Genomic DNA, 25,654 nt, shown 5'->3' on the forward strand with positions numbered 1-25,654 from the left:
TTCTTTTTAAGTAGAGAGAAGGCACAGCAAGTGTAAATGTGCTAGTGGTTATGTTTTGGCACCAGAACACTACATTCTCGGCTGAGCAAGCATGACAAAACAAAAGGCCAAACACATGGGAAAACCGAGTACCTCTGTCTATGCCATTAAGATTGGTCTCTGCCACTACCCTCTTCCCTGGGCTAAAAGTGACTGGCGGTCCCTTTTATCCCTCTTGAATTTGGTATTGCCCTGATTTTCCTTTTGATAATTCTTTTTTTTTCCCCCTTTGGCTTTTGTGGTATGGTTGTTGGTAGTGGTAGTTGTTTGGATGGTACACTGACATAAGGTATTTATAGTAGTTGCCTGTAATGAATGGAGAATGGAGTCACATTTTCACTTTATGCCCTTTTTGTACTGTTTGAATGTATTCTACAGTAAATGTTCTGTTATAATTGTGTTCAGTGGAACATTGAGACTTTTATGGGGTAGAAATTTTCATTTGACATATATTCGTTTTTACTGACGAATGATTTCAGATTTCAGACTTGCCCTAACGAAACAATTATATTGTGATGGTCTCTTTTCTTAATTTAGTATTGAGGAAAATACCTCATTTGAATCTTAATTCTTTTTTCTGTGTGTGTGTATATGTGTGTGTGTGTAGAGCTGTGTTGTTTGTATCATGTACTTCTTTGCCTTTCTAAAAAGCATACTTAAGGTAGTTTTAAATTTTTTTATTGTCATATACAACTGATGTTCATGGGGTACTTGCAGATTTCTAGAATGCCTTCATGTGCCTTATTTTCATTTAATCTATAAAATAACACAGTGAGGTAGGAGGGATTATCCTCATTCTAAAAATACAGAAAGTAAAGCTCAGAGAAACTAAGAAATTTGCCTGAGATCACAGAGCCAGTTAGGTGGCATAGCTAGGACTCAATACTAGGTTGTCTGATTCCTCAGTCCCATTTTCCCGCCCTCTCCTACTTCCCTAACTACCTTGCCTCATAGTGCTGGTAGTTCTCAGCTGGGGTGATAACTACCACTTCAGGGGCATTTGGAAGATGTTGGCTGTTAGAATGACCTGGGGGTGCTGGCATTTAGTACTTTGGGTTGCTTAACATTATGTCGTGTACATGATGGTCTTGGACAGTAAGGAACTGTTCACTCAAAATGTTAGTGTCCCCTCTCCTAAAAAACTCTTAGTACACTTTGCTGGGGATGACACCTTGTGCTCCCTGCAATGATCAGATGACCATATTAAGACATAGTCCTATCCTTGAGGATCATTTAAATGTAGTAGTTTTATTTGCCAACACCAATTCTTGTCATTATACTTAGCTGTGACAGCACTCTTTCTGCACTAATCTGCTCAGAACTTAAACCAAAAACCCAAATTAATAAAAAGTGTTTAAGAAAAAGTCAATCTCTGAATAAGTGAGATCCTTTTCTATTAACATTAAAGCAGTGACCTGTTTTTATTTCCCGGAGGCCATACGACCTTCAGGTCACGTCTGGATTTAGAGGCTTGACCAAGCTGAAAGTTAGGGGCTAAATCAGTCCTTGGGAAATTTTGTTTTAAAGAAGGGAAGAGAAATGTTTGGATTTCTATAATTGACCAACTAAAACATTGTCTTCTCTAATAGAAGTAATAACTTTTATACTTATATAGTATCTCTACATATGCCCTAACAATCCTGTGAAGTAAGTAGGTAAAATACTATTCATTCATTCCTTTTGAGGAATTAAAAATTGGATCTTAGAGAGCCTGGATTACTGTTCCAAGCTCAGGGAGCTTTTACATAGCAAAATAGAGGCTGTAATCTAAAGTCCGTGCTGTTCGCAGTATGCCCTTCCGCTTCTCCTGGGGTGCTGTTGCCTGCATAGTCTGCAGTACATTCCCAAACTGTAAATACTGAATGTGGCTGCACTCTTTAGATGAATTCATCTATGATTGCCTTTTTTCATAGTGAGCGTCTGTATTTATATTCTTTTATTTTAGCAGAAAGTAAAAAGAAGAAGAAGAAGAAAAACAAGAACAAAAAGGTAGTTGGTCTGCCTCCTGAGATAGCTGCTGTTCCTGAGCTGGCAAAATATTGGGCCCAGAGATACAGGCTCTTCTCCCGTTTTGATGATGGGATTAAATTGGACAGAGGTAAAAATTATATATAATGTTTAACACTGTTTTGAAACAATTTCAGACTTACAGAAAAGTGTCAGGAATAGTAAAAAATTTTTCATAATGCCCTTTACCCAGATTCGGCTATTTTTAACATTTTGCCACATTTGCTTTATCATTCTGTGTGTGTTTCTGATCGAGTTGCTCCTACCCCTTGATACTTAACGTGTGTATTTTCTAAGAACAAGGATACTTTATGTAACAATGGTAAAATTATAAATTTAACATTGCTACAGTATTATCATCTGTAGTCCAGACTCTAGTTTAATCTGTTAACCTAATCATGTCCTTTATGGCATTTTTTTTTTTACTTCCAGTATAGGGTCATGTATTGCATTTAGTTTTCATGTTTCTTTAGTTTCCTTTCATCTGGACTAGTTCCTCAGCCTTTTTGTCTTTCATGACTTTGACATTTTCCAAAGAAAAGTGGCCAGTTACTTTCAACAGTATCTCTCAATTTGAATATATATGTGCTTTTAAAACTTCACATTCAGGTTTAATCTATACTTAATCTATATTTTAGGATAGATAGCAAAAGGAATCAATAGATTATTAAGCAGAACATATAATGATGAAATACTTAGTGCAGAAAGACACTATTTAATGAATTAACACTGGAAACCAAGTTCTTCTGTGAGTGTTCCTGCTATGTCTTGAATACCTTCCTTAATTCAGTTCTACAAACTGATGCTTAGTTTCATATTGGGGCTACTTAAACATTGGTCTTTATTAACTGTCAAAATTAGGAGGCTAGATCTGGGGTTAGGATTTTGGGTTCTGTGACCTCTTATAATTATTTACAAAATGTGTATTGAAGAAGGCGCATAGGAGTTTGGAGAAATAAGACTGGATAAAAGCTGTTTAATTCTATAAAATAAGTTTATATTTTTATTCTTCCAGCAATAAGGAGCCATTTAAAGTTTTGGTAAGAAAAGGGAACAGGAAAATTGGTGTATCATTTTGTTCAGAGAAATATCTTTCTGAAAAAAATGTTAATTTCTTCTATTGGGAAAGGAGGTCAATTTGCTTCCCCGTTAGAAATGAAATAATCAGGAAACTCAGTGGAGTTTGGGGTGTTGGCCAGTTGAATAGCTAACTTTCCATTTCCCATAATAGTAGTTAATATTTCAAACAGAAAAACCAAAATTGCATTCAATTATTGGAAGTATATTACAAAAGAATCAGGCAGGAACTGAGGCGGTTGCTTTGGTGGAAATTGGGAATGGAAATGGTAGTGCTCCTTTGTATAATGAGCTTTGTGGAACTTTTTTAAAACTAAGTAATTTATAATTTTTGAAAAAGAGAAACTAAGTTTTGGTTAAGTATATATAATATATAGTAATGTTAGCTATGTTTATGCTTGGGTTGGCTTCTTGAAACTGAGTATCTTAACAGAAATACTCTTCCCTTCACAGAGGGCTGGTTTTCAGTTACTCCTGAGAAGATTGCTGAACACATTGCTGGCCGGATCAGCCAGTCCTTCAAGTGTGACATTGTAGTAGATGCATTTTGTGGAGTTGGAGGAAATACTATTCAGTTTGCCTTAACAGGAAAGAGAGGTAATTAGTCATCAGAGGAAGAAAAGTAATTTCTTTTTAATTTATTCAGTAAATGTTTCATTTTGCTTTAGCCTATCTTTGCTGAGATTTAATATATAATTAGTAATTTAATGCCAAATTTTTAAAATAATAATAGCTAGCATATAGTAAGCATACACTTTGTATCACATACTGGTGTAAGTGCTTAATATGTATTAATTTATTAGTCAGTGATCTTGTGAGGTGTATCTTCTACTATCTGCATTTCACAGATAAACAGGGAAATAGATGAAATAACTTGCCCAGGATTACACGGACACAGCTTGGTGAAGCCAAGATTATAACATCATATAAAACTAAAAATATTAAAATGGGAAACCATTCTTTAGAAGAAGAGTGGACAGGGAGTTCCAGCTTTGCCACCTTTATGACTTTGGACATCATTTAACCTCAATTTAAAAGAGACTTTAAATTGATAACCTCTGTAATACCTTTCAGCTGTGCATTGTAAAACTCTAAAAATCTTCTAAGTATTAGATCATTCTCGTGGTTGTTTGACTTTGGAATCATGAAAAAGAAACCCTCTATCACTATTTATGTGCCAGGAACTATGTCAGGCAGGTTGTATGTGTGCTATTTCCTAAGGAAAAGAAAACTATAAAATTGATGGTCTGCCCAAATGGGCATAGCTGAGTCATGAAGCCAGGATTTTTACTCAGTTTTTTCTGATATCCCTGTTCTTTTTAAATTCTTTTAAAAGTGTAGTATATGTGACATTTCAAAGATATCAATTGTTAAGTCATACTCTGAAGATGCTTTTTTTCCCTAACATCTTTGTATTATACATATAGCTTCCATTTCAGTGAATTACAGTTAAGTCTCATTAATTTATATAAAGTTTTTAATATTAACTAGGAAAGTATGATTCTGGAAGCATAATATAGAAGCTAGAAAATGGTGAAGGAAAATTAACATTCAAGACCCAGACCCATGCTGATGAACTGTAACCCTTATTAAATCATGCCCCAGGGTGTGACACTTCTCACCTTATATGGTCTCCTAATAGCCTGAATGAAAGTTGTCTTCACATACTGGAATAGGATTTATTTTCCTGTTTTCCTTAAATTCATTATTTACTCTTAAAGTTCTCTGCGCTTGCCAGATTAGCCAGTCCTGTGAGCTCAAATCAGTGTTTATTGCATGAAAATGATTTTTTCCTCAAAAATTTTCAAATTTGTCTTCATTTTGACATTGTATTATAACATAACAATTAAAATATCTGCCCTCTGATAAAGCAGCAAATAGATGTGGATATTTTTTCAAAATATTATGGAAACCATCCATATTGTAGATTTATATTTCTATGAATATAGGTTTCTTGCCAAGGCTTTCTGTAGCTTAGTACACATTTGGTAAAGAAAAATGTCTAATGTGGGTCCAAAGCTAAAGGAAGGCTACTTCTGTCATGTACTCCCAGACCCAGTTGTTGTCTAGGCATATACTCAACTGAATGGTTAGAGAATCCACAAAGTTTTTCATTTCGATGTTAAAGATTTTTTTCCCTTTCTATGTACTTCAGTATTACTGCTATCCAATAGAATTTTCTGTGATGATGGAAATGTTGTGTATCTGCACTGTCCAGTATGATAGCCACTAGCCACATGTGGCTTTTGGGCATTTGAAATTTGGCAGTGTGGGGGTGTCTGGGTAGCTCAGTGGGTTAGACAGCCGTCTCTTGATTTCAGCTCAGGCCATGATCTCAGGGTCCTGGGATGGAGCCCTGTGTCATGCTCCCTGCTCAGTGGAGAATCTGCTTGAGAATTCTCTTCCCCCTCCGCCCCTCCCCCAGCTCATGCGTGCACACACATACTCTCTCTCTCTCTCAAATTAATAAATAAATCTTTAAAAAATGTGGCAGTGTGACTGAGGATCTAAATTCTTTATTTCATTTTATTCAGTTTAAAGGTAATAACCACGTATGGTTAGTGGCTACTATTGGACAGTGGAATTCTGTATAATGTCATCCAATATTTGCCAGCATTTCATTTACATGATAGACTGAGTGTTTACATTCTGTTAGGCCTAAAAACAAAGCAGCCTGTAGGAGAAATAAAGATGAAAACATGAGGATTGACTGAATATATTTGATGTTGAAAATCATTTTTCCTGTTGAGTTTTTAGTGTTGTCAGCATATCTTTCCATCTGTCTCTGTACTACAAATGGAGCAGATTGAACAGCTAAAAAGGACATTTTCATCTTTTCTCTTATGTTAGTTTATTTAGAACAGAAAAAATAGCATTGTAAATGCATGATTTCAACATGTAATTGGAGCTTGTATTCATTGTTCAAGTGATTTATTTAGTGCATTATTTCTCAAAAGTGTTAACAAATTTTAAAAAACATCATTTTCTAGAAAACAACTATGTTTCCATGACAACCATGGAACCATCAGGGTTCCATTTAGCCCTTCCAAATATAAAATATTGCCACCAGCACATTGGTGCACATACAGGTGCACTTGAGTTATTGACTGCCAGATAGGAGTGAGCTAAAATTAACTTATGTTTGCATTGCTAATTATGAAATTGCAATAAATTAAATGAAAACCCATTCGATGAAAACATAACGTTGTCGGTTTCTTCTTCCTAAGATGTCTCATTAAATATCGGCAGATGTTTTTACATTTCTTCTTCATAAGCTGGCTATATGGGTTTGTCAAAATGTGTTTTAATTTGCTTTTCTATAGAAGTTGTCAAATTTGTCTTTCTTTGGAGGTTGCATCTCATTTTAGGAAATTGGTCGTTTCTGAAATCCTAGTGTTACAGGCTTGACATGCAGTCAGTGACCTTTCCAAGTGTTTGCTGCTCAGGCTGTTCAGAGCACAGTGCTGAGCATGTGTTTAACTCTCAGTAGATACTGTGTGGCAGCTGTCACTACTTGCTTTGGAAAAGCTGAGTGACACAACTTTGAAAGCCAGGTCCTTCAGTCACATTTTCTTGGTACTACATAAGTGAATCTTTCTAATTTAGATTAAAATGTTTAATTAAGGTCTTTTATCTCTGGTATATGTGCCAAACTCCCTTAGTCTTTAAGTTCTTATACCAGGGCGCCTGGGTGGCTCAGTTGTTAAGCGTCTGCCTTTGGCTCAGGTCATGATCCAGGGTCCTGGGATCGAGCCCCGCATCCGGCTCCCTGCTAGGCAGGAGGCCTGCTTCTCCCTCTCCCACTCCCCCTGTTTGTGTTCCCTCTCTTGCTGTGTCTCTCTCTGTCAAATAATAAATAAAATCTTTTTAAAAAAAAAAGTTCTTATACCGAGAAAAAAATGAGATTGCTCAGAAGATGAACTGTTCTATAGCTCAGTGTCATTTGACTCTTCTTTTCCCACTTTTAGTGATTGCCATTGATATTGATCCTGTGAAGATTGATCTTGCTCGCAATAATGCAGAAGTTTATGGAATAGCAGACAAGATAGAATTCATCTGTGGAGATTTCCTCCTGCTGGCTTCACATTTAAAGGCTGATGTTGTGTTTCTTAGCCCCCCTTGGGGAGGACCAGACTACGCTACTGCGGAGACCTTTGACATCAGGACCATGATGTCCCCTGATGGATATCCTTTGGAAGGCTGAGAGTTTACTCAAACAGTGGTTGTGGAGAGAAAGGTGTGCATGTGAGTGACTGTGTGTGTTTGTCTGTGTGTTTCATAGATTAGTGAAGTGGGATTCCAGTTTATTTTGCATAAAAAGCCAGTATGTAAAAATTAGTGGTGGTTGATTTTCAAGAGGAATGGCAGATGTGAAGTCATATTTCCTTCGGGTACTATCCAATTTTATCATTATAAAACAAGAAATAGGAACTATTAATTGCTTGAAATTATTGTCTTGGAAATTGGGAGTTTCCTCAAGACCTGTCCATAGACTCTAGGTGACCATCCCTTAACTTTTCTTAAGCTTACACTGGCTTGTGCTAATTCTCTTTGCATCTTCAAATGTTTCCTGTCACTCTTCCAAGATACTGAAGCAAACCCTTCTTTCATAAAGAATAGCTTTTATTATTTGTCCCTTTCTTTATCTCTCCTCCCCAGAGGACTCATCTGTTTGACTCTAACAGGAAGCATGTTTCTAAATTGCTAATTAAAATTTAGAATGTATTCCACAACGACCAGATTTACTTGTCTTTATTCTTTACTGGAAAGAGGTAGTATTATGCTTTCCTGTTCTGTTTGCATAATAATTAGGAAATGGCAGAAAGAGAAAGTGTATTTCTGACTCTTGGATGCTTTCCACAAGGATAATCGAATTAATAGCCTTAACTTCCAATCTCTGACCCATCTGAATTACAAAATCTGCTACTTAGTTCTCTTTTAGGTTCCATTAGAGGATCTAAATGTGTGTCTCTTAGTTATATATCAAAATACATTTGGGTTATGACATAAGAACATATCTCTGATCAGAAATTAACTGCTGTTTTTGTTACCGTTCCTTAACTATGTCCACCTTTGAAATCTTCAGGCTTTCCCAGAAGATCACTAATAATATTGTTTATTTTCTTCCAAGAAATGCTGATATTGACCAGGTAAGCCACTACTAAAGAACTTCAATGAGCCTCTGGCATAACTTAAAAAAATGGGCAGAAAAAAGATACAAGGCCTTCCTTTGAGAACGTATTTATGAGAAATCTCGGCTTTTTGACTATTACTAGAAAACTGGAGGTGTTTGGCAGTTAAATCTATGCCTGTTTCATCCACTTCATCTCCACACCTCCTGGAGGACATATACATAAATTAGAACCCTTTGGGCTTTTAATTATATGTTCTGAAAGGGTAACGTGGAAAGGATAGTGTGTTGTGTTTCAAATACACATACCTAAACTAGCCAAGATGTCTCTATTGAGACCTATCTTGAGAGTAGAGGTTTTAGGTACTCCTCAAAAGAGGAGCCTAAATAGAAATATACACATAAAACTTTAATTTGGCCAGAAGCAATTTTAACTATAGTCTTGGAATGTAGGACACTTGACTAATAGTTAAATGAGTTAAATGTCCTTATTCCATTCTTCTATAAACACTTATTTAATAATGTTATTTTTTTCTCTTGTAGAATTGGATTTGTTATAACTGCCTCATAAAGATTCGATGATGTCTTCATGTTTTTGTTGATTTGCTTTCTATATACACTTACTGCATATCTAATGTGTGATAAGCATTCTCTTGAAAATCTTTTGTTTTTTTATATTTTAAATTTTACTGTATTGTTAACTAGCTCTAAGGTTTTTCTTTCTCTCCTATTTGATACTGAGAGCTGACCCTGTCGTTCTGACCTTTTTCATCTTGTTCTGAAGAAATTATCTCATTATCTATTCAACTAAATTTCTCATCACTTTTGTTCCTTTTTCTGGGGCATCACTTATGTGGACATTAGTCTTTCATAACTATTTCCTGGTGCTTTTTCTCTTTCTTTTTCTTCTGGGAGATCTGGTCTTCCATCTAGCTCATTCTTCAGGTATACATGTTCTATTATCTATCTCATCTATTGTGTTTTTTAGTTCAACTATTCTTTAAACTTAATATTTCTATACTGTTTTTTGTTTTCTTCTTTTACACTCTAAATCTCTTACTGTTATTTTAAGAACTTTAAATTCCTAATCTGGTCTATCCTTTTTGAATTTCATATAATTTAGAATCCATTTTGTTTTTCTTCCGTGAAATACTTGTCATCCTCAAATATCTTGTCTTACTGTGTATTGGCTATTCTCAAGTAATGCAGAAGACAGGCTGTGCTTTAGGGTCCCTGGGGACCCTTGTAAAAACTGTAACAGCCCCACCTCAGAAATTGATCTAACCAGTTTTTTAAAGCTGCCAGATCATTCTAATGTGCAGCCTGGGTTGAGAACCACTGCTGCAGTCTGTGTTAGGGCCAGTGATAACCTCAAGGGATGAAAGTGGGTAAGCTGTGGGGTTGCCAGCCCAGGTCCCACAAGACTACAGGTGTCACCGCACACCATCTCAGGACACAACTCCTCACCTTTGAGGAGGAGCTGGACAAAAGCAGATGTAAAGACTGTACGCTTTAATCTTCTAGTGTCATTCATCAGCTCACTGGTGTGGAGAGGGAAGAGTGAGACAGTGGATATCGGGGATTAGTTCCCACCTGTTGCTCTCAGCTCTTCACAGCAGGATTTCTTTTCAGACTGCCCTGCCTTTACTCCTGAACATAGACCAGCATTCCCAGTTCCTGTGAGTGAGGCAGCATACCCCAAATGCAGGGTGATTGGGAGGGAGCACCAAGAGCAGAATTTCTTTTATTTTTCTTTTAATTCATTTTAGAGCGAGAACACAGGCAGGGAGAGAGAGAGAGAGAATCTCAAGCAGACTCCTCTCTGAGTGCAGAACCTGATGTGGGACTCAATTCATGACCCTGAGATCATGACCTGAGCCAAAATCAAGAGTTGGCTGCTTAACCACTGAGCCACTCAGATGCCCTGAGAGCAGAATTTCTAAGTTCTTATTTTCTTTCTTCCTGTCTTAGCTTCTCACAAGCACAAACACTTCCCTCCTGCCCTAGGCAGAGGCACTCCCCTCCATCCTGCACACATACATTCAGACCATCCTGGGTCTCCAGAGATTTCTTTTGTTTGGTTTCCCTCTGTTGTGTCAGCATCTTCCTAGGGCTTTGGTCATGGGGACATAAGTAACAATGCAACCTTCTCATTAAAAAGGTAGAGATTAAATGTTCTGGCTCTCTCATTGTGATGACCTCAGGAAAGGCTCTAATGATCTAGAATGTAAACTGGACTTTAAAGAAGCTTTGATTGTAGGAGTTGAGAAGGTGGCAAGAGCACCAATGACATGAAAGTGAGCATATGTGAATAATGTTCAGTTAATGGGCTCAAAACGAGAGAGAAATTAAGAGTCTAACAGATCTAGTTGAGTCTCAGCCCTGCCACTTACTAGCTGTCTGGCGACAGTTCTGAGGCATAAATGAGTATGTGGATACTCAGTACGTCTAGCCCATAAACTCTCAAAAAAGTCCTGTGTATGTGACTTTGAAGAGCCTGTTATAAAGTTTTTGTGAGAAGAATGTAAATGTTAGTAACACTTTGAAGAGGGCCAGAATGGAAAGATGACATCTTTTCTCTAGAGGATAGAATAGAAGGTTTTATATTTATAAAATGATAGAATCCCAGATAATATTTTTCTTTTTCTCTTATCAGAAACATATACTCGCTTGAAAGGACATATTCTTGTATCAGTTTGTCACACTCTCCCGATCTTGGCTTATTTCCTTGGTCTTTGGGACACTGGCTCTCAGCTCGGGCTACTAATTGGAATTGTCTGAGGGGCTTTTTTTAAAATTGTGGTAAGACACACATAACAAAACATGCAGTTTAGTGGCGTTACATATATTCACATTGTTGTGCAAGCATCCCCACCATCCTTCTCAGAACTTCTTCATCTTCCCATGCTGAAACTCTCTACTTTGAAACTCTGTACTTTTAAACACTGACTCCCCATTACCTGGCCACCACCATTCCATGATCTCAATGAATTTGACTATTCTAGGAACCTCAAATAAGTAGAATCTTACAGCATTTGTCCTTTTTTATCTAGCTGTTTTCACTGAGTGTAACATCCTAAAAGTTCATTCATGTTTGAACATGTGTCAGAATTTCCTTCCTTTTTAAAGCTGAGTAATAGTCCATTGTATGTATATGCTACCTTTTGTTTATCCATTCATCCATGGACATTTTGGGTTATTTTCACCTTCTGGCTGATGTGAATAATGCTGCTATGGGCGCACAGTATCTATTCCTGCTTTCAGTTCTTTTGGTTATATAGCCAGAAGCGAAACTGCTGAATCATAGAGTAATTCTCCTTAAGTTTCTTGAGGACCCACATTTTACATTCCTACCAGCAGTTCTTTAAGAGTTGCAGTTTCTCCACATTCTCGCTAACATTTGTTTTTTTGTTTGTTGTTGTTTTGTAATAATAGCCATCCTAATGGGTATGAAATGGTATCTCATTGTAGTTTTGATTTGCATTTCCCTGATGACTAGTGATGTTGACCATCTATTCACATACGTATATTCTGGATATTAATCCTTTATCAGTATATGCTTTGCCCATATTTTTCCCCATTCCATGGGTTGCCTTTTTACTATCTTCTATTTTTTATATCAAATTTGATATTAAGCCATACCTCCTACTCATGTAACTCCGACCTGCATCCTAGACTCCAGATAGGGTTGAGCCTGTTGATTCCATAATTCTTATTTGCCCATGTAAATATTATGCTCTATAACTAGTCTCATAAGAGGTTTTATGTTCCTTGTATTAAATATTAGATGGGCTCACTTTGATACTTGAATGACAATAGGAAATTTACTACTTATTGCGAAGTTACAATGAGTACATTTTTTCTAGTTAACACTTGCCCAAGGAGGAAGTTAACTTTTTTCTTTAACTTGTGTTTTTGGTTTACTTCAAAAACCTGCTAGAATCACGGTTGGTGATTTTACATCTTCTACCTGTAGAGGGAGTAATGACACTGAAGAATAATAAAAGTCAAAAAGGAAATGAGATTTCAAGTACATTATATTGTTTGGTATTTGGATCAAATTACAGAAGAAAGTCAGAGACCTCTGACTCTGACTGACAGAGACCAGAGGTCTCTGACTTTTCTTTTTAAAATAAAGAAAATCTATCCATATGTAGGATTTTTAAAATGAGAGGAAACGCAGTACTGCAAGAATGAGAGCTGCGTTACAGAGAAGTCAGCTTTTTTGTTAAGGAACATTTAGAATGTCACAGCGACCTGAACTTACAAATGGGCTGGTTTCCCCAAGTTTATGAGTTGGCTTTTTGAAACTCGGGCTGCATTTTTCCCATAGAAATGTCTATAAAGAACAGTTAATTTTTCATCCAGAAAGATTTATACTCTGGAGAATATTTATATTTGGGGTGACTAAACTGAATATGGGCCCAATACAGATACAGCTTGTCCTGTAGTCTCTCCACGTGGGAGATGAGGCCAATTGTTTTCTGTATCTAGTAAGATATTTTTCTAGGTCCCTTATTATCTCAGTCTTTTATTCCCTTTTTCTGTGTTGGGCTTACTCCAGGACACATATTCCCTTGTTACCCAAACTCTCAACTATCCAACTCAACTAACTAATTTAGAAAGTCTTTTTGTGCTAGGCTCTTTGGAGGGAAATCACAAGTGAACCTTTGGAACTGATTAGCTTCAGTTCAGAGGGCCCAGGGTATATAGATTTATCTACTGGATACCTGTTTCTTGCTGTGTTTTCTTTCATTTCTTTCCTTTGACAGTCATATAATTGCAGCCAATACTAGCTTTGGATCCATGAGGCATTCCAAATACGGAAAACTTCTGTTTTAAAAAGTAAACATACACAGTATGGATAGAGGTCTCTGAGCAGAGTAGAATGTTTGTATGGCGTCCCTGTGGGCGGAAGTTCAAACCAGAAGGAGCCCTGTCTCCTAGGCAGATACTGGAATGCGGGGAGGAGGGGCTGGGGCTTGGTGTCACCCAGCACCTTATCCTTCTCTCTTAAAATATCTGGACTCAGAAAAGTGATAGCATTTATGCTTTTCAGGTCAGATTAACTTAGAGCTCTTTCCTTTATAATTTGTTTAAACCAGTATAGAAAGCAGGGCAACACTGAGCAGCATTCCTAAGCATTGTGTTGAAAAGTGAACTGAGAGGTGGCCCTATATTGTGTAACTCCTGGCACTTGGCTAGTAGACATGCTCCACTTTCCATGACTTCCCCCACACAGACATCATGGTAACAAGTAGGCCAAGTCCCACCTATTTTATTTCCTGATAAAACAGGAAAATACTTGCAAATTGACCTAATACCAGGTAAAACTTAACCTGCAATTGTTGAAGTTGTATCCTTAAGTATAGAAATTGTGAGATTTAATCAAGAGGGCTCCTCTTTCTGGTGGGCAGAGTTCTTGAAGTTCCCACTGAAACCAGTATGTCATGTCTGGGAAGGGGCAGATTCCCCTAATTAGAGCAGTCATCACACTTCTCATAACTTATTTCATTAGGTAGGTAGCCAGGCAGGGAAGGAGAAGGGAAGGGAAGGAGGACTTATGTATAGGTAACATTTCCAAAACCACATAGAAGAATACAGCTATGCAGTTGAATAATTAAAGCTATTTATAAATATGGAAACTATTAGGAAATATTGTTATTTGGAAAAATATTTTAAATATAATTAAATTCAATTCATTAGCATTTGTTTTTAGCTGAGTACAAGAAAAATTTACCACTAATTTCTTTGCAAATATTATAAGCTATTGTAGTATCTATTTAATAAATGAAAAATTTATTCCAGCCTTACTGTTCTAAATATTAAGAGTGATAAGAAATTTGTGTCAAATTCTTCTAAATGAAATTTCCATAGTAGAAATCTGGTCTAAGGGCAGCACTATCAGATAGCCAAAACTCTGTCCACATGGTAAGTACGACAAAGTCATCCCAAAAGTGGAGGACCCTTAGTCCAGGTGTAGATACCAGAAGCAGGAGAGAATAGCAGGAGGACCAAGACCTGGGTTGGACTTCTGGTACATGTAGGAATAGTAAACTCTAAAACTGTTGAACCTGGAAATAACCAGACTCCGAACACTCAGAAGTACATTCATCCTACAAAGGACCAGTAGTACCCTGCATTTGTACACAACACAAATAATTTTTAATTATAAATGTTTAATAAATGTTTCTTGTCTGGATGGCATACTTAAGAGTTTGGGGCCACCCTGCAAGTTTCATTGGATTACCACAGCAGCTAGAGTAGACAAGTCAGGTTATAAACCAGCCTAAAGTTACAGAAGAGTGAACAAGGGAAGTTCAGTGATTTGCCTGGTCATTCTCTTTCACAATGGCAGTGCCTTACTGTCTCCCACTGATAAGGGATTCATTACCAAAAGGAACAGATCCATCTCTTATCACTGAGTTAGCCCACCCTGAAGTTGGGAGCAGTGAATAGAAGTTGAGGTGACAAGAGAAGCAAAGGGAATTATGAAGAATTTCTGCTGAATCAGTTCTGTTCCATTCTTGATTGGTGAGAAAAGCAAAAGAAAGCTAAAAATTCACCACAAACTAGAAGGCACTTGCTGCTGAGCTTTGTCTGCCACAGGTATTGTCTTATCTCATCTAGTAACTGGTACCCAGGTTCACAGATCACCTCTGTTCCTAGCGAAACCTACTGCTTAGTACATGCGTTGCAGTTAAGGACATAGTTGACCAGCTTCTCATGTTTATTAGCCGGCCCTTCCCTTGTGAAGTTTGCTGTTGGACAATAGAGCAGTGTTGTTCGTTTTTGTACCCTGTATATTCTCATGCTCCACAGGGGCCATGCACCTGGCCTCGTAAGTGGAATTGGAAAGGCACAAATGCTTCTGAACATAAGCTTATATTTCCTTCGCCCCTTTGGGTAAATTTTTTCAGTAAATGATGTAGATAAATAGAAGGATACCACACATAGTGCTGTGAACAAGTCCTGTGCTAACAGCTGAGGACTTCCTGATTCTCTGGTCTGTTGTGCTTTATGTAACTAGTTAAAATTTAAGAACAGTCTTCATGTTTCCAGATTCAGCTTGGAGAACAGGTAAGAAGTAAAGCTTAGTGAACTGATTTTTGGTAGCCTTCTTCTAAGAGACTAATGCAGGTAAACTTTTAATGCCCAGGAGAATTTTTTTTGACATATCCCCACTACCGTCCTGTTGATAATGGTGGCTTTTAAAAATCATACTTCTTTTAATCAACAAGTAAATATTTGAAAAAAAGGAAAACAGGAAATGATATCTGAGAGCCTGAGGTAGCATTCAAATTATCTGAAAAATTATTAGCAAAAAAAAAAAATTAAGTTTCATTCACTTAAGAAAAAATTTTTTTAAAGATTTTATTTATTTGACAGAGAGAGACACAGCGAGAGAGGGAACACAAGCAGGGGGAGTGGGAGAGGGAGAAGCAGGCTTCCCGGGGAGCAGGGAGCCCGATGCAGGGCTCAATCCCAGGACCCTGGGACCATGACCTGAGCTGAAGGCAGACACTTAACGACTGAGCCACCCAGGCGCCCAAGATTCATTCACTTAAGCATAAAAATCTCATTTCTGTTTACCACGTGCAGATAAATAGAACTAATCTTAATAAGTTTTGAGTATTGCCTGGTTTTCTACTGATAAAAAATATATCCTTTTATCTCCTGGAGAACCTGTTCATCAGAATATTTTACCCAACTTACTTTGACTTGTGTGTAATTATTAGTTGGATGTCAGAAAAGGAACATGAAGGCGAAAGGAACTGTAGATAAGCTACTTGCCTCTTGGACACTCGGTTTCTAATCACAGCCAGTAATCGTTCAGGTGCTTGCTACTCCAGTCACTAATTGGCAGAAATCCATAGACCCCATAAAAAATACTCTTCATTTTCACCTGATGTAATTTGTGTCTAAGCAAGTTTTTGCATATTGCAGATATAACCACTTCTCCAGTGTAGTAATAGGACTGTTTTTCAGTGCTCTAATTTTTCTGTATCTTTCTTACAATAGAGTGTTCCTGTCCTTGATATTGATTATATGTTTTCCATTAGGATCCAGTATGGTAGTTATTGTCTCTCATGCAGCTGCCATACATTTTTACTTCAAATCAGTTTGCTTTTGAAAAAAAAGGCAGAAGTGCCTGGCTGGCTCAGTCAGTAGAGAGTGCGACTCTTGATCTCAGGGTCGGTCGTGAGTTCAAGTCCCATGTTGGGTGTAGAGTTTACTTTTAAAAAGAAAGAAAGAAATGCACTTTTGAATGTTTAGTTGGCTCTTAAATCTTCAGTGCCTTTCGTTTTTACTAAACTTACCCCTTTTAGTAAAAATAATAGTTACCCCTTTTCTCCTTTCCCAGTCCCCGAGGAATAACTATTATAAAATCTAGTTGATGAAAGTTCCAGCCTTAGTTCTAGTGCCAATCCAAAATAATTGGGATTTCTTTTGGTAAATCTAGTTAGTATACTTGGGTAATATGCCAAAAACATAGCGTGTAATCCAGAGCCGTTAACCTTTATCTATTTATCTACCTGTGCCTTTCTTTCCCTCCCCTCTGTCTCACCCCCTCTTTTCCTCCTCCTCTCTCTCAATTTATTAAACTTTAAGAAAGGGGAAGGAATCAGATAACATTTTGCCAGTTAAACCTGCTAGTGAAAAATAAAGACAGTTGGAAGTTAATGGCCTTAATTTGGCCTTTTTTTTTTTAAGATTTTTTATTTATTTATTTGACAGAGAGAGACGCACTGAGAGAGGGAACACAAGCGGGGGGAGTGGGAGAGGGAGAAGTAGGCTTCCCGCCAAGCGGCGAGCCCGATGTGGGGCTCGATCCCAGGACCCTGGGATCATGACCTGAGCCGAAGGCAGACGCTTAACGACTGAGCCACCCAGGTGCCCCATTTGATTGAAGCAAAGCATTACTGATTTGAACTACATAACCTTATAGTCTTTCAACTCCCTAATGCTAACCTTTAAAAGTACAAAAAGGCTAAAGTTAGAAATTGTTTTTAATTAGAATATGTGAAAGTAACATATTAAGTGTTGTGTTTTTTTTAATTTTCTCTCTAAACACTGAATAGAAACAAGTTTTCTCACTGTATTTTCACATAGATTCACCTTTTCCTCCAATATCAGTAATGGTGCACACATGTTTTATTTGTCTGTCATCTGACTCTCTTAGCCTTCATGAAGGCAGAGATTATTTTGTTTTTGCTGCACTCCACTGCCTGGGACAAAAACCTCTAAGCGCTCAGTAAACAGTTGTTGAATAAAATAATAATTCATTAACTATTTTGCAACAGACCTGGAAAAACCCGCACACGTTGAGGAGGACATCTCCACTCCTTTATCCAAAGCACCCAAGTCCAGGCAACCCTCTAAAAGGTGGGAGAAAGGGAAAAGAAAGTACCCCACCTTCTCAGAGATTTGTTTTAAAATTATTCTATTTATGGCTCACAAAATACACTATTTAGGGAAATAGGTAGTATTCCTATTTTTCAGATCTTTCTAAATTGATGGTCGAACTGGTATTAAAATTTGCCTCTGACTTTGCTTTTGGTTTTCTGCTAGACCTATCCTAGCAGATTTTTGCTATGGTTTCAGCTCTGCTTTGGTTCTCTTAACCTGCCCTCCTCTCTCCTCCCCAACCAACACTATTCCCCCAGAGAAAACTTCAGCTTTTGCTGCCAATGCTGCTTCCTCTAAGTAAACCACTATTTAAAGGAACAGGAGAAATACTTCACCTGAGTTACATCTAACTCCTAGAAAAATTACTGTGAAATAATTATATTTTAGATGTACCAGTCAGAATGCCTTTTATTGGTAAAGACAAAATTTTTCATTTTGCCCTTCCTTATGAAAAATCAGACTGGCAGGGGCACCTGGCTGGCTCAGGCAGTGGAGCGTATGACTCTTGGTCTCGGGGTCGTGAGTTCAAGCCCCACGTTGGGTGTAGAGCTACTTAAAAAACGGAAAAAAAAATCAAGCTGGCATAAAGATACCAAAACAAAATAAAACAATTATTCCTATAATTGCCACTCTGAGACTAGTTGAATACTTTTAATTTCTAAAATTTTACTTTAATATATTCCTTATTAGTGAATAGTGGATACACATGTGCTTTTTATCATTATGACAGATACTGTGTTTGACTCCAGTTGTCAGCTATTGCTATTGATGAAAACAGCCATCTCTTTGTGTCCCTCTTGGAGATAGGGGTTGATATTGACATTGCTGCTGGTTTAGTGGGACAGCTTCTTTTAGAATGACCTGTGGTTTCTTCCCTATTTCTGTATCTGTGACTTTTTTCTAAGAGGAAGTTGAAATGCTTTAAAATACATACTCATTGGTGATGCACAGTAAATCTTCCCTTCAGCCAGATGCTGGTGTGGCATGTGTAATACCACTGAGATTAGATTTCTCAACCTCAAAACCAAATTAAACCAACAGCACCTCTCTTCACAAAATAAACAGTTTTGCCAGTTATGATCACAGAATGAATTACAGAAACTACTTGTCTTGGGGCCCCTGGGTGGCTCATTTGGTAAAGCATCTTACTCTTGATTTCAGCTCAAGTCATGATCTTCAGGGTCATGAGATCGAACCCTATAGAGCCCGTTTAAGATTCTCTCTCCCCCTCTTCCCCTCCCCCCTCCCCCACCCCGTCTCTCTCTCTCTCTCTCTCTCTCTCTCTCTCAAAAAGAAAAAAGAAACTACATGTCTCCTTTTTGTTGTCTAACATTTTGGGTATCCCTTTTTCCATCGCTGCATGTGTTCAGTTATCAGACTCCCGGGGTTTTCCTGATGCAGTGCCCTTCGCCATAATCGTTCTCACTGCTACCATGATGAAGTTTATCTCTAGTATATAATCATGGGTTTAGAAGGTAACACTTGCTAGTTAATAGACCTGAGAGGTCACATGAAAAGCTGTTAGACAAAAACAAAACTTTATCTGTATGAGAACTTAGGGGAAAGCATTGCAGTTTGAAGCATCTGTGTGTTTTTGTTTGGTTTTGTTTTTTTTTTAAGGTTTTATTTATTTGACAGAGAGAGAGAGCACAAGCAGGGGGAGCGGCAGGGAGAGGGAGAAGCAGGCTCCCTGTTGAGCAAAGAGCCCGATGTGGGGCTCGATCCCAGGACCCTGAGCTCATGACCTGAGCTGAAGGCAGACGCTTAACTGACTAAGCCACCCAGGCGCCCCTTGAAGCATTCTTTTGATATTAACTCTGTGGAGGTGAAAAGGGGGTGATGCTTTTAGATTCCTAATTAAGGTTTAAGGTTAAAGGTCGGTCAGGTCACCCGGGTGGCACAGTCAGTTAAGCATCCGACTCTTGGTTTCAACTCAGGTCGTGATCTCAGGACTGAGCGTACAAGCCCCACACCCCGCACCGGGCTGTGCGCTCAGCACGCAGTCTGCTTAAGACTCTCTCTCCCTCTGCTCCTCCCCTCCGCTCTCTCTTTCTCTCTCTCTCTAAAATAATTCTTAAAAAAAGTCACTGTAGTCTAGTAGACTTCAAGAAGTAGGGGGACCTAAAAATAAACACACAGGAGCAGCAGATGAAGGAAGTGGTTCTGGTCAGGACAACAGTACAAGAGTCAGGGAAGGAAGAAGGACATAGTAGAGACTAGAACTCTCACAGGAGGGTGGGGTCAAGTCCGTCTTCTCTTTGATGCATTGCTAGCATCGTGTAGCAGGTGCTCGTAAGTAATGTTGCATGAGTGAGGCAGTAAGGTGAAGAGAACAGAAGTTTTCAGGGAAGAGAGTTATTCTTTATAAGTTTCTATCTTAATAAATAAAACTGATATTTGGGAAGAATATGTTCATTTTCTCTTCCTCTGAGTTCTTTAGCTTCTGGCATTGGAGAGATTAGGCCCTGCACAAATAACATAGCACAATAGTCTTACCCATATTATTGGGAACAAGTATTTCTGCCACCAAATACTGCATAAATATTTGCTTGCCTGCCTAGAAAGTAACAGTGAACATTTGAGGTGCCTCATTATTTTGAAAAACTTAAATGAAAAGCCAGAGGCTTATTATTTGATAAAGCATATAAATAAAATACTTATTTTGAAATCATGTTTATGTTATGTGTGACTTCCTTTTTTTAGGTGGCGTCCTTAGCTGGGCCTGGAGGGCAAGTGGAAATAGAACAAAACTTTCTTAATAATAAATTGAAGACAATCACTGCTTATTTTGGGGACCTGATTCGAAGATCAGCCTCTGAATCGTAACTGTGAGGTGGTACAAAGACAAAGTTCATGTGTGGTCAGAACGCTATTCAGATGAGACCCTTGGGATTTCTTTCTATATTCACTAATATTTTGTACCCACGATCTTATATCACCATATGAAATGGAAACTTACAGTAGATTAAGGAATATGAATGAAGTACTTTGACGTCTTTGGATAATATTAACTCTGTACATTATACATAAGGATAGTAAGTAACTGAAATGGAAAAGGTAGTTTTTTCCCTGTGCTTACTGTCAGACAATGTGTATATATGTACGTGTGTGTTTCTGTTTTTTTTTATAATTGCATATGTTTTGGTTTAACATCTTTGTGTGTGTGTGTGTGTGTGTGTGTGTGTGTAAAAAACAATTACTGTGTTTTTTCTAACAGAGAGATAAAAGAAAACAATGAATGAGCCATAGTCTATCTGCCCATTTGACCCCTGCTGAAATAATGTTAAACCTTAAAGGATAGAAACATAAAACAGTACAGAAGGGTACAAAATAAAAAGTAAAACTCTTCTACCCCCTGGCCCTACTCTTTATTCATTTATTTAAAGATAACTACAGCCAACAGTATTTTATAATTCCTTTAGAAGACAGAAAAGGAATTGCAGTATACTTTAATATACTTTTTTCCTTCTCATTCATGCACTGTTCAATACTCCGTTTTTTTTACTTAATCTTTTTTTAAACTATGTACATTTTACAAATATATCTCGAAGACCTTCCCTTGTCCTTACGTACACAGAGATCCACCTCATACCTTTCATGGCTATCTTCTAGATGGAATGCACTATAATTAATTTAACCAGTCCCCTGCTGATGGACACTTAAGCTGTTTTCAGTTTTTCGCAACTATTAACTATTGTGGGCATCATCAGGCATTTTAATTTTGTTATCTCACATGTCAGAAAAATGGTGTCTTACTGTTTGTATGTATTCCTTAATTATGAATGAGATTTGAGCATATTTTCATATATATTGGTCTTAAAATAGTTTTCCCCTTTTAAACTGACTGTTCCTATCTTTCATCAATTTTTCTTTTGGATTATTACCTTTTTCTTATTAATATGCATGAATTCTTCATGAATTAAAGAGCCCTTTGGCTTCAGTAGATGTTCCAAATACATTTTTCCAGTTTGTTATTGGCCTTTGATTGTTTTGTGACTTTTTTTATTTGCCATACATAAGTTAAGTTTTTATGTAGTCAGACTTATCAATCAGTCTTTTTCTCCGTTGCTTCTGGGTGTATGGTTTTTTGAAAGATCTTTTGCATTCCCAGAATACACACACATTTGTCCAAGCTTTTTTCTAGAATTTTACTGTTTTTGTGTCTTTGCTCCATTTGGAATTTGCTTTTTAACATCCTTTTATTTTATAAAGTTGGTGGGTTTTTTTTATTTCAATTACAAAAACAATATGAAATATATTTTGTAACATTGAGATTTATATTCTTTTTCTATTAAAATGACAATGAAAGGAAGAATGTGTGTTGCTTAATTATTCATCTAAAAATGTGTGTTCAGTTAATTTTACAAGTAGATAAAAAGACAGGGACATAGGACTCTGGCTATCAGGGATCTGGGACCTTTATCTTTTCATAATGTGAGCATGTTAAACATTAAACAAAACATGGTTTGGGCTTGGATGGAGCTGGAGGAATTGAAATAAATTGGGGGAATTTCCAGTAAATACTGGAAAGAATAACTTAAATAAAAACAACTTTGTTGGAGAATGGAGAAGCAGCACTAACTTCTGTCTCTTCAAACTTTACAATGTGTGCCTGATTGTCCTGCACTATAGAACCAAGAGAGCCAGTCATGAAGGGTTAATTTTTTATTGATTTGCAACATCAAAATCTGTCAGGGTTCTTTGTTTTTATACTTCATCATCATGGAACATTAGTGTATGTATCATAAATTGGTCATCATTTTTAAATTAATGGTAGCATTGGTCATAAGCATGTGGCCTCTAGAACTAGAACATGACTTTACTTAGCCACTGAGGTAGGAAGTGGAGGAATAAAAACAGATTTCCAAAATCACCACTTGTTTTTTAGTTTGTGTCCCTTAACCTTTCATGCATACCTTTTTTTCCACAATTCCTTTTCTTATTTATATATTGTTAATATTAAAACTAGTTTATCTTTCTGAGCGTACATAACCTTCTATGGGTAGAAAAGGAAACCTAACCAAGATTAAAATATTTCTCCACGAATCACACAGAGATATAACATTTGTAGACTTGTTCATGGATTATTAGTGCTTAAAAGAACTTTATTGTGCAGCTCCTGTGTTCAAATAAAATCTTACCAAACAGCCAAATACGTAAAATGGATAAAAAGTAAAGCTGCTGGAGCTGCTTCGGATAAGACAGAAGTGAGGAAGTGAGCAGCCCTTGTTCTAATCCAGCTCTTTTTTCTTTTGTTATATTGCAAAACTTCTTAAAAGACATTTTTGTAAAAAATGAGTGTGTATTGTCAATTTCAACACAAAGTGAACAACTCAAAAAGTGACACCCCAAACCTCACCTTCTGTCTGGGGCGCTTCCTCTCCACCTCCTCTCCCACATTTCCATTCCACTTCCCAAAGTCCACCATCGCCAGCACCTCGATATGTGTGCAAGACATTTCCCTAACTAATAAACACACACACAGTGGGATGGGATGGCATGGGATTATATGATTTTGACACCTGACTTTGTTTTTCATTTAATATGCCTTACAAATTTTTCCACATGAATACATACACATTTGCACTATCATATTTAACCGTCACATAGTATAGATCTGAGAATTTCTTTAACCATTACCCCACTATGAACATTTAAATTGTTCCCAATTTTTGCAAGGGCAGATGATACTGCAGGGTATATTTCTAAGTAGGGTAGGATCCTAGAAGTGAAATTTTTAGGTTAAAAGTCATGCTTATCTTTATATTTAGTCAAGTTGTCAAGTTGCCCTAGAAAACTATATATTCTCCCTAACTATGCATAAAAGGGGCCACTTTTCCCCAGACTCTCAAAAACATGGCATGTTTTCACTTCTTATTGTTACCAAATTAATCAACAAACAATAAAGTTATCTTAATTGGCATGTCCTGATTACTAGTGAGGGATGAGCAGTTTTTCATATATATAATTATTCAAATGCATGTGTTGTTAGGCATCTAATTTTTTCACCATTTTCTAGTAAATGAACTAAACTTTCTCCATTAATTTGAAATCTAGTGTGTGTGTGTGTGTGTGTACTTCTGTGTCTGGAATTCTTTTTGTTCATCAATCACTTGTCCATTCCTGTGCCATATGTTTTGATTACTGTAGTTTTCATTGTACATGTTAATAGTTGGAAATACCCCCATCATTAGTCTTTCAGATTTTTCTTGGCTCTTCCTGAGCATTTTTTACCTTTTCAGGTGAGCTTGAATTTGTCGGTTCTATTTTTAAAATCTTTAGGATTTTAAATTTTCAGTTGGGGAAGAATGATGTCATCACAGCATTGAATCTTTCTATCCAAAGACTTAAAATGTATGTCCCTTTCTGATCTTCTGTGTCTTTCTGTAAAGCCTTCATTATTTTAGTTGTATAAATCTTGCAATTTTTTTTGCCAAGCCTATTGCTTGGTATTTCACACTTACTGTTTGATTTTAAATGGGGATCTTTTTGTTGTTACTATTTCCTACTGGGTGTATTGTTTGCATGTAACAATGCTTTTACTTTCTTACATCCAGTCACCTCACTGAACTCTTTTTAATAGTTCTATTATTAACTGATTTACTTTGATTTTCTAAATCGGCAGTCATGACATCCCTGTAAAAGTTTTTCTCTTTGACAGTATGTATGCCTTTTAATTCTTATTCTTCTCTTATTATATTAGTTAGAACTGCCAGGAATGTTATGCTAATGTTACTTACTCCTTGCTTTTTATTTTGCAATGAAAAGTTAGAAGCATTTCTGTTAAATATTAGAGCTTGCCTTTAAAATTAGAGATAGTACTTTATCCTACAGGGTTTTTTGTCCTTATTTAATCTAATAACGTACTAAATTGCTCTTAAAATTTCAAATTATTCAACCATATGGGCCTTTATCACTAAATCCTACTTTATTATAATGTATTATTTTAGTCCACTACTGGATTTCACTTGGTAAGTTTACTCTGTTTATGTTTGGGTTTTGTGCACCTTACCTGGTTTTGGTATCAGAGTTAGACTATTCTGGCAGAATGCTTTGGAAATGCCTCCATTTTCTTCTGAATCCTAAATAACATTAGCATTGTTGGTTCATTGAACCCTTGGTTAGAACTCCAGGAAAACTGGGCCTGATACTTTTTCAAGAAAGATTTTCATTGTAGCATTTTTTTAAATCCTCTTCTGAGTTTTTTTAATTCTTTCATAAGTTTTTTTTAATAACTTATAATTTCCTAGGAAATATCCTTTCACTTAGATTTTGGTTTACTGATATAAAGTTAGTACATTATCTTATGGTATCTACTTGCTTTGTTTAACTTTTTTATAATTTCTGTCATAAAAAGATTGAAAAACTAGCCTAAAAAATTTTTGTGTGTGGAGAACCTGGGTTAAGTGTCTGCCTTCAGCTCAGGTCATGATTCCAGGGTCCTGGGATTGAGCCCTGCATTGGGCTCCTTGCTCAGCGGGGAGCCTGCTTCTCCCTCTCCCTCTGCCTGCCACACCCCCTGCTTGTGCTCTCTCTCTGTCAAATAAAATCTTTAAAAAAATTTTTTTGTGTGTACAGCTCACTCATTTTCCAAATGTTAATGTCTTATCTCAAGCTACTACTCAGAAGTAGGCCTGGGCAAATTCTGGAGACAATAGCAGAGGGTCTAAGAGAAAACATGAAATGCTCCCCAAGCCCTCATCTGCCTGGATCACAGCCTAACCAGACAGAAGCAAGACTTGAGTCAGGCCAGGGCTGCCCAGACTTCAGGTAGTTGTCTGCTACCATCGTAACATCGCCATGTCTGTGTCCATGTGTAGGGTTTAGTTTTTTTTTAACTCAGGTAATTTTTTTAAACTTAAAATATATATGAAAATTTCAAATACTATCATAAATGAAAAATCACTCTCCCTTTTAATATTTGTATACTAAGATAAAAAATGTTCATCCATTTACTACCTAAAACAATGCTAGATACCACACTTTGAG

At 37.0% G+C, this 25,654-nt stretch overlaps 1 protein-coding gene across 2 annotated transcripts in view; it reads left to right on the top strand.

The window, feature by feature from the left end:
- TGS1 (trimethylguanosine synthase 1) overlaps positions 1 to 25,107 on the top strand; it is a 44,018-nt gene extending 18,911 nt beyond the window's left edge. The window contains exons 9-13 of one of the 2 annotated variants that reach the window (XM_027598458.2): positions 1,985 to 2,137; positions 3,577 to 3,720; positions 7,092 to 7,308; positions 8,195 to 8,273; positions 20,369 to 25,107. In XM_027598458.2, the coding sequence (XP_027454259.2) occupies positions 1,985 to 2,137; positions 3,577 to 3,720; positions 7,092 to 7,308; positions 8,195 to 8,273; positions 20,369 to 20,491 (716 nt within the window). In that variant the 3' untranslated portion in view covers positions 20,492 to 25,107. The remainder of the gene's footprint in view (positions 1 to 1,984; positions 2,138 to 3,576; positions 3,721 to 7,091; positions 7,309 to 8,194; positions 8,274 to 20,368) is intronic. The other variant, XM_035727011.1, reaches the window with a different exon arrangement.
- The last annotated feature ends 547 nt before the right edge of the window (positions 25,108 to 25,654 follow it).

Source organism: Zalophus californianus, chromosome 4 (assembly GCF_009762305.2).
Source record: "Zalophus californianus isolate mZalCal1 chromosome 4, mZalCal1.pri.v2, whole genome shotgun sequence".
NCBI lineage: Eukaryota > Metazoa > Chordata > Mammalia > Carnivora > Otariidae > Zalophus > Zalophus californianus.